The sequence below is a fragment of the Glycine max genome, chromosome 16, assembly GCF_000004515.6.
Source record: "Glycine max cultivar Williams 82 chromosome 16, Glycine_max_v4.0, whole genome shotgun sequence".
Lineage (NCBI taxonomy): Eukaryota > Viridiplantae > Streptophyta > Magnoliopsida > Fabales > Fabaceae > Glycine > Glycine max.
In genome coordinates this window covers 339,306-349,489 of record NC_038252.2, presented here as the reverse complement: position 1 = coordinate 349,489, position 10,184 = coordinate 339,306, and the positions used below count along the sequence as shown (strand labels likewise).

At 29.5% G+C, this 10,184-nt stretch overlaps 1 protein-coding gene across 2 annotated transcripts; it reads right to left on the bottom strand.

Annotated features, from left to right (window-relative positions):
* Nucleotides 1-239: 239 nt before the first annotated feature.
* LOC100815832 (uncharacterized) lies at nt 240-1,488 on the bottom strand. 2 transcript variants are annotated; one of them, XM_006598745.4, is made up of 2 exons: nt 1,430-1,483; nt 240-1,063 (listed from the first exon to the last, which is right to left on the bottom strand). In XM_006598745.4, the coding sequence occupies exon 2, from the start codon at nt 1,031-1,033 to the stop codon at nt 425-427; it is 609 nt and encodes a 202-aa protein (XP_006598808.1). In that variant the 5' UTR covers nt 1,034-1,063; nt 1,430-1,483; the 3' UTR covers nt 240-424. The 2 variants fall into 2 exon arrangements, with proteins under 2 accessions (XP_006598808.1, NP_001304601.2); NM_001317672.2 differs by having other exon boundaries at nt 245-1,056; nt 1,430-1,488.
* Nucleotides 1,489-10,184: the final 8,696 nt, after the last annotated feature.

Genomic DNA, 10,184 nt, shown 5'->3' with positions numbered 1-10,184 from the left:
TTTGCTGCAAGCATTATAAATATATTGTGTTGGTAGCTGAATAAAATAACCTCTTAGGATTCTGTTTCTCTTCAAAATATTTACATATTATTCTCTCTGTTTTTTAACATTGTCTTTATTCATTAAAACCTACAATGACCATATCCTCGGCCTATTATTATTTACTTTTCGGCCTTTTCGGTATATATACTCCGAATGGATAAAGTTGATGCAAATGCGAAACACAGGAGATTATTATAGAAATATATCCCATAATATATAAAGACTTGAGAATCACAAAGATTATACACGCCTACCACACATGCTTACACCAAAATGATACAAGAATAGAGAGAATAGCATGAGTTACATTCTCGTTTCCTATTGAAATCACACCTCTTGAATACTAAAAGTATGGCATGGGATATTGGATTTCAAGGTTTAATTACCTGCAGGCAAAGACAATCCAAACAATTAGGCGTAGGCAAAGGACAAATGCGACGAGTCCTAGCAGTGAAATCCAAATATAAATAACTTTATTAAACATGGAGTTGGTTGTATTCCAAAGGGGATCCGGGGTGACCATTCCCGCACCAGTCATGTAGGTAAGAGTGAGGCTGGAGATGGTGATGCACATCCCTATTGACAAAAGCCAGGTGAAGAATCTGTGATTGAGAGGGAACCCACTTACAAGCAAGAGACACACTGCTAAAGATGAAATGAAACATGTTGTGTTCCAAATGAGGAATATTTTATATTCATCAGGGTAAAGAACAGCTAGGATAGATTCTCCGGGACATGGATTATTATCTGCACTGTTTTCTGGACATTGAACAACTCCACTCTCGTTTCCGGGTCTAACTCCACCTGGTGGATTTAAAGCACTTTGAAAGGTCATTGTTGCGATCACCGTAGACACCAAACTCAGCACTCCCCTCATGTCCTTCAACCATTCATCCTTATCCTTATGTGCCAGCCAATTCCCTACACTTTTTAAAGCTTTTCTCCACCCTTTCACCTCTTGTTCATCTTTCCTCTCGCTTTCAACGTTCATAGTAACTGATCGATCTCTCCTACCTATATGCTTCAACCAAATTAACAAATATATATATATATATACTTCCATCTTAGATCTGTAATTGCATGCATACATGGCTTATTAAATTTCATTTTCTTATGTCGTTCAACCAAATTACATCAAGTTACAAGTACGGCTAGAAAATAGAATCAGTACAACTACATATATTTTTAATAATGATACCTAAAGAGATTAGACATTGAGAACCATATTAAACTTAGATATAACTTGACTAGAAGTCATTAAGACTCAAGTAAATGCTAAATAAAAATAATGCTTCCATAATCAAGAGTAAATTATTAAATCTAATTATCTGATATTTTTCTTTCTTTTTTTCATTATATTATATAACAAGTAAATATGTAAATGTACCTTTCCCTTGCTATGGTATATATGATAGGTGAGAAAACCAACTGCATGCCGAAATGTGTTTTTCTGAAGACAGGAAAGGCAAATATATATAGTTGCAAAATCGTTCAAAAAGCTAAGAAATAAGGGAAAAGTGGGAATTTTCTAAAAATTCAGATGTGTTTTGGATTAATTAGTTGTCAAAAGAGCAATTTAATCATTGATGATGGTAAAATCAGTTTCATGTTGGAATATGTTTATTGAAAAGTGAATTTACAATAATATGTTTTGTTTAGTTGCCTAAACAATTGCTTAAATTAATTGCCTAAACAATTGTATAATTAATTAATAAAACAATATGATATAATTTATTTATATATGATACTAGGGAAAAGGAGAGGCATGCACGCACGTAATGTCTTTTTATAAAAAAGAGATAAAAATATTCAACAAAAAATGTACACCAAAACGAAATATTTATATATTAGTATATATATTGTATATACAATAAAATAAAAGTAAAGAAGAAGAGAGAGAGAAAAAAATGAGGTAAAATATAACACGACAGTGAATAGTTAAGCCAATGTTTAGAAATACTAGTGGAGGTTCAACGTACGTTTTTTTTTTGGACAGTTTCAACGTACGTTTAAAGAAGGATTTCTTGGTGTTTTTTGTGTTGAACGTACATTCACATGGGTTGGAAGGTTTTTCCAAACACACTATATAACTATGTGGCAGTTACTTAATAAAAATTACAGATAAAAATGTAAAAAAAAAGATAAACATCATGAGATATCTTTATTATAATATATATATATATATATATATATATATATATATATATATATATATATATATATATATGATTTATGATGGGATTTGAAATTAATGGGAAGGGGAAGCTTAATTCTAATCAAACTTCTGAAAAGTGCTGGAAAAGCTATTGGTAATGTGGTCAATTTATTGTGCAGAGTATATGTGCTATATTGAGCTTTGCAAAGCCAGAAATTTTACAGAATTTTCTTGATTGACCACAATATTAGCAAAAGAGAAAATTCTAGCTTGGTCAATTTCTTCGACGAGAAGCATATATAGCCGCCTAAATAAAGCTTAGGACCCGCACACAAAATAAAAAGCCACAATTATTTAATAGTGGATTTGCTTTTTCTTTGTGTTGGAAGAATATATCCTCCTTCGGGATCTTAAAGAATCTTTTATATATCAAGAAGACAAGAACAAACAAAAAGTTGTCAATAATTTTAGTTTAAAAAGAACACCACAAAGTTCATGAAGTAACTTCTAGATTATTATACCTATACGTAAAATGAAAAAAATAGCAAAAAAAACTTGATGATTTATATACAAATTGAAATAGAACACTTGATGATTTTAAAATATTGATCCATGCTTCCTCAAAACGAGTTGAGTTAGTTCCGCTCTTGTTGTAAACTTGAAACTTGCAAGTAAATTATTAGTCAAATATAATACAACTTTGAAACAAACACTTCAGAGGCGAATCAATTGTTCTTTGACAAGTACTGCACATGCACAATTATTCCAATATACTAGAATTATACATACAAGAACAATCATCTTTTTTAAACCAACAAACTTGGAAGGCTTTGCAACCGCTTATTCCAACAAAAGCAAAGCGTGAAAAGCCCCAGCCATGCATAGCACAAAACTACAAATATTCGAAAGCACAAAATATATACTTCCAACAAGCCATTTTTGAAACGGGATACGATCTTAGGGGGAATTACGCTCATTTTTGGAATTACGCACAAAATATATATCATGATATTTGCCATTATATTTCGGGCTAATGATAGGAAAGATGGCCACGCAGGTACCATCTCAGAGTACTAGAATGCAGGCTAGCAGCAATTTTTTTTTGGGATAAGCAAAATAGTAAGGGAATTTCTTCCCATATATACCAACTTTACATTTATATTTAAAAAAAAAAAAAAAAACTAACTTGTAGTATAGGTGGATTATTTCTAACGTACGGCTACACGGAGACACTGATTAAGATTTCCGGTGGTTAATGTTAGACTAACAATGAATTGAATTAGATCAATTTAGATTTCCGATTTAGATACAATGAATATGGTCATTATTATAATGTGTTGACTTTATATGTGTTTTCAAGATAGGTTGTAGGATTATATTAAAAAAAAATGTTGTGAGAATATTTTGAAGTACCATCAAAGAGTTAAAGTTTCTAATTACAATTATTACATAAAAAATAGCTTAAAAGCACGCTGGTAGTTAAATGTTGAAAGCCAAAAATTATTAAATTAGTTTATTAAATTATAAGTATTTGATAAAATTATTTAATTTGTTGAGGTAATTGATAAATATAAAATAAAAAAATAAACATATTTATGTGATATTTTTATATAATTTTTTTTATTGATAATATATATTTAATTTGAGGTACTTATAATTTGAGAACTGCTAATTGTTACGAAATAATACTTGCACTACCAATGTATGTGTGCACTATTTTAGCAAAAACAAGGTGTGATCAATTGGTTTTGATGGAAATCATGGGAGACTAAAGATAAAAAATTCATCAATTACAACCATTCATCTCTATTCGTGCAGTCAATTCTCGTGTATTTTAGCATTTAATTTCCTTATATTCAGTTTTTTTTAATTAATTTTAATTAAACTCTTACCATTTTTTATTTAGATAAATTATTTTAGTTTCATTTTTTATCCCAATTATTATATTCTTTTCATATTATGTAATCTATTATTAATCTTATTTTATATCTTAAAATAGTTTCAAATTAAATCAAACTTGAAATAAATTAAAAATAACACATACTTAAGTAGATTTCATATATTTTCTTTGTATAAGCATTAGCAATCATTAAAATGTCTTGAAGTATAATGTTAAAATAATAGAATAAAGAATGTAAATAATGTAATGGTTAAAACAAATAATACAATATAAAAATATCTAAATAATAATATAATAAAACAAACTTTTCATCTATCACTATAAATAACAAACGTGTCCAACCATGCACTATGAAGGGTCTTTAATTATTGATAGTGCCCTCAAAGTTGAATAAAAAAGATGAAGTCCAATAATAAAATCAATGGCAAGCCTACACACCCTCCCCCAAAATCTGTAAATGTACCTTTCCCTTGCTATGGTATATATGATAGGTGAGAAAACCAACTGCATGCCGAAATGTGTTTTTCTGAAGACAGGAAAGGCGAATATATATAGTTGCAAAATCGTTCAAAAAGCTAAGAAATAAGGGAAAAGTGGGAATTTTCTAAAATTCAGATGTGTTTTGGATTAATTAGTTGTCAAAAGAGAAATTTAATCATTGATGATGGTAAAATCAGTTTCATGTTGGAATATGTTTATTGAAAAGTGAATTTACAACAAAATATGTTTTGTTTAGTTGCCTAAACAATTGCTTAAATTAATTGCCTAAACAATTGTATAATTAATTAATAAAACAATATGATATAATTTATTTATATATGATACTAGGGAAAAGGAGAGGCATGCACGCACGTAATGTCTTTTTATAAATAAAATGAAAAGAAGAGAGGAAAATCAAGGAGATTAAATAAAACATGAGTGAACAGTTAATGCTGTGCTAGTTGCATAATAAAAAAGAGATAAAAATATTCAACAAAAAATGTACACCAAAACGAAATATTTATATATTAGTATATATATTGTATATACAATAAAATAAAAGTAAAGAAGAAGAGAGAGAGAGAGAAAAAAATGAGGTAAAATATAATACGACAGTGAATAGTTAAGCCAATGGTTAGAAATACTAGTGGAGTTTCAACGTACGTTTTTTTTTTGGACAGTTTCAACGTACGTTTTTTTTTTGGACAGTTTCAACGTACGTTTAAAGAAGGATTTCTTGGTGTTTTTTGTGTTGAACGTACATTCACATGGGTTGGAAGGTTTTTCCAAACACACTATATAACTATGTGGCAGTTACTTAATAAAAATTACAGATAAAAATGCCAAAAAAAAAGATAAACATCATGAGATATCTTTATTATAATATATATATATATATATATATGATTTATGATGGGGTTTGAAATTAATGGGAAGGGGAAGCTTAATTCTAATCAAACTTCTGAAAAATGCTGGAAAAGCTATTGGTAATGTGGTCAATTTATTGTGCAGAGTATATGTGCTATATTGAGCTTTGCAAAGCCAGAAATTTTACAGAATTTTCTTGATTGACCACAATATTAGCAAAAGAGAAAATTCTAGCTTGGTCAATTTCTTCGACGAGAAAGCATAGCCGCCTAAATAAAGCTTAGGACCCGCACACAAAATAAAAAGCCACAATTATTTAATAGTGGATTTGCTTTTTCTTTGTGTTGGAAGAATATATCCTCCTTCGGGATCTTAAAGAATCTTTTTTAGTTTAAACCTTATTGTCATTTTTGTTTTTAAAAAGAACACCACAAAGTTCATGAAGTAACTTCTAGATTATTATACCTATACGTAAAATGAAAAAAATAGCAAAAAAAAACTTGATGATTTATATACAAATTGAAATAGAACACTTGATGATTTTAAAATGTTGAGTTTATATCTTAAAATAGTTTCAAATTAAATCAAACTTGAAATAAATTAAAAATAACACATACTTAAGTAGATTTCATATATTTTCTTTATATAAGCATCAGCAATCATTAAAATGTCTTGAAATATAATGTTAAAATAATAGAATAAAGAATGTAAATAATGTAATGGTTAAAACAAATAATACAATATAAAAATATCTAAATAATAATATAATAAAACAAACTTTTCATCTATCACTATAAATAACAAACGTGTCCAACCATGCACTATGAAGGGTCTTTAATTATTGATAGTGCCCTCAAAGTTGAATAAAAAAGATGAAGTCCAATAATAAAATCAATGGCAAGCCTACACACCCTCCCCCAAAATCTGTAAATGTACCTTTCCCTTGCTATGGTATATATGATAGGTGAGAAAACCAACTGCATGCCGAAATGTGTTTTTCTGAAGACAGGAAAGGCGAATATATATAGTTGCAAAATCGTTCAAAAAGCTAAGAAATAAGGGAAAAGTGGGAATTTTCTAAAATTCAGATGTGTTTTGGATTAATTAGTTGTCAAAAGAGAAATTTAATCATTGATGATGGTAAAATCAGTTTCATGTTGGAATATGTTTATTGAAAAGTGAATTTACAACAAAATATGTTTTGTTTAGTTGCCTAAACAATTGCTTAAATTAATTGCCTAAACAATTGTATAATTAATTAATAAAACAATATGATATAATTTATTTATATATGATACTAGGGAAAAGGAGAGGCATGCACGCACGTAATGTCTTTTTATAAATAAAATGAAAAGAAGAGAGGAAAATCAAGGAGATTAAATAAAACATGAGTGAACAGTTAATGCTGTGCTAGTTGCATAATAAAAAAGAGATAAAAATATTCAACAAAAAATGTACACCAAAACGAAATATTTATATATTAGTATATATATTGTATATACAATAAAATAAAAGTAAAGAAGAAGAGAGAGAGAGAGAAAAAAATGAGGTAAAATATAATACGACAGTGAATAGTTAAGCCAATGGTTAGAAATACTAGTGGAGTTTCAACGTACGTTTTTTTTTTGGACAGTTTCAACGTACGTTTTTTTTTTGGACAGTTTCAACGTACGTTTAAAGAAGGATTTCTTGGTGTTTTTTGTGTTGAACGTACATTCACATGGGTTGGAAGGTTTTTCCAAACACACTATATAACTATGTGGCAGTTACTTAATAAAAATTACAGATAAAAATGCCAAAAAAAAAGATAAACATCATGAGATATCTTTATTATAATATATATATATATATATATATGATTTATGATGGGGTTTGAAATTAATGGGAAGGGGAAGCTTAATTCTAATCAAACTTCTGAAAAATGCTGGAAAAGCTATTGGTAATGTGGTCAATTTATTGTGCAGAGTATATGTGCTATATTGAGCTTTGCAAAGCCAGAAATTTTACAGAATTTTCTTGATTGACCACAATATTAGCAAAAGAGAAAATTCTAGCTTGGTCAATTTCTTCGACGAGAAAGCATAGCCGCCTAAATAAAGCTTAGGACCCGCACACAAAATAAAAAGCCACAATTATTTAATAGTGGATTTGCTTTTTCTTTGTGTTGGAAGAATATATCCTCCTTCGGGATCTTAAAGAATCTTTTTTAGTTTAAACCTTATTGTCATTTTTGTTTTTAAAAAGAACACCACAAAGTTCATGAAGTAACTTCTAGATTATTATACCTATACGTAAAATGAAAAAAATAGCAAAAAAAAACTTGATGATTTATATACAAATTGAAATAGAACACTTGATGATTTTAAAATGTTGAGTTTATATCTTAAAATAGTTTCAAATTAAATCAAACTTGAAATAAATTAAAAATAACACATACTTAAGTAGATTTCATATATTTTCTTTATATAAGCATCAGCAATCATTAAAATGTCTTGAAATATAATGTTAAAATAATAGAATAAAGAATGTAAATAATGTAATGGTTAAAACAAATAATACAATATAAAAATATCTAAATAATAATATAATAAAACAAACTTTTCATCTATCACTATAAATAACAAACGTGTCCAACCATGCACTATGAAGGGTCTTTAATTATTGATAGTGCCCTCAAAGTTGAATAAAAAAGATGAAGTCCAATAATAAAATCAATGGCAAGCCTAGCATGAATCTTTGCTCTCTTTGAGTACCAAGCAAGGAAAACTAAATCCTTCCTCCTCATGATCACTGTCTCCTTGTCCGCCGCAACCAACGCCAAATGCAAGTCGCACCCCTTCTATAATGAAAGTGGCAGATCCATGGCAACAACTGCTAGGAAAATATTCATCCACTGCAAAAAGAAAATTTCATGGTGCCTGTTTGAACGAAGAAGATGAGGATTTTTTGGGATTTTTTTTTAATAAACGTCATGTGCCACTCGTATGAAGTGTAATAAGAGTAACCTTTAGAGGATCTGTGTAATTTTCTCGTAAACAAAAAGGTGAGCTCATGCTAAGATTCAAGTCAAGAAAAAACGAACGTCTATTTAATTTAACCCAGTTAATAATTTAAAAACGAACGGTTCTAAAAAGGCATTTTCAGCGTCAAAAGAATGAAAAAGGTTTTATGACACATATTAGATCGGTCCCAACAAACTTCCAATGAAGGACCAAGGGGATTAATTTGACCTCCAAAACCCCCCAATCACATGACCAGAAGCGGAAGATGGATTATCAAAACCAGCCACACACAACAAAATGGGGTAGCAAAATTCAAGGTGCAAATAGATTAATCAATTGCCAAACTAGATAAACCATACAAAATGATACATAATTCTGGAGGATATCTTCTAAAATATGGTAGACATATGCATAAAGCATAAGCAAGCATTTAAATTAAACCCGTCAGATTTGAGCGGAGGTACTGTTTATTGATACTGTTGTGACACTCTGACAGTATTGGTTCTTACAGGATACTCTCACGTTTGGCTATGGTATCTTTATATATATGCAATATTCCCTTGTATATACAAAGATTCTAGAGCTGTTGGGTAGATCTTGGAGGTCATTTTGTTAGTGTTTTGGAGATGTCAGATGCATGCATAAGTTGAAGGCTATATATGTATCGGGTTTTTTCGGGGGAGTCATACGTTCTTGGTTTTTTCATGTAATATGGCACAACTTATGCTTCTATTTAATATACATATTATATTTGCCTAAAAATAAAAACTGTGGTAGTTGATTGTGAAAATCGACACAAGCTTGATACTTTTTTCAATTGCTAGCATATGAAATATTTCTGTCCTGTTATCTTTGTTTTCTAAAGTAATATATTGCAGTTTGTTTTTTGAGGAATTGTGTATGCACCATTGCCTCGAGAGATATATATGACTTACCCAATAGCTACTTTGACAATCATAAGACTATCATCTTTGTAATTAAAGCATGAGCCTAACCAAATTCATACTGCTCCAGAAGCAAGTGTTTTAAGGTTCTAGAATCAAATACACAATTATGAGAATAAAACAATTGAAATTATGAATCCTAGGTTTTTTTTTTTTTTTTATCAAAAAATGTTAGTTATTAATTGTTAGATTTTTGTTAGCGGTGAAATTAAATTTGTGACTTCTTCCTCCCTTCAACTTTTTTACCACCCATGTCCTCCAGAAAAATGTTAGCTCAAATGCATTCTAGACAAGCAAAACAAAGCATCAAGTCATCACTACAATGCTTTTGTTTCATGTGAAGTGTCATTCGAGATATAATTGCTTGAAGCTTTGTTCCAACAACCCAAATCACTTTCGAGTTAATCAATTATTAGTCTTTTTTTTCATCCAAACTGAAAATTAAAACACACACGCTATTGGCAGTGAACTGATGGCATCTGCTCACTACGTCGTGAAACAAAAGATGCCCAAAATGAAGTTAGCAATTACGTTCAATAAGAATTTGAGTGCAAATTAAATAATGAATTCTGGACTTCTACTAGTCCGCCAGTGCTATACAATGAGACCTTGCCAGCTTAATCATCCTTTACACACATCATTTTTTAGACATCATATCATTTACAATAGAAATAAAATTAAACAGCTAGTAAAAAGAAAAAGAAGGAAGTAGTCATAAATTAAAGTATTGCATTTACTGGTGTATATGTCTACTTTAGTGTAGATCTGTTAATTTTGAGTTTTGACAATATATT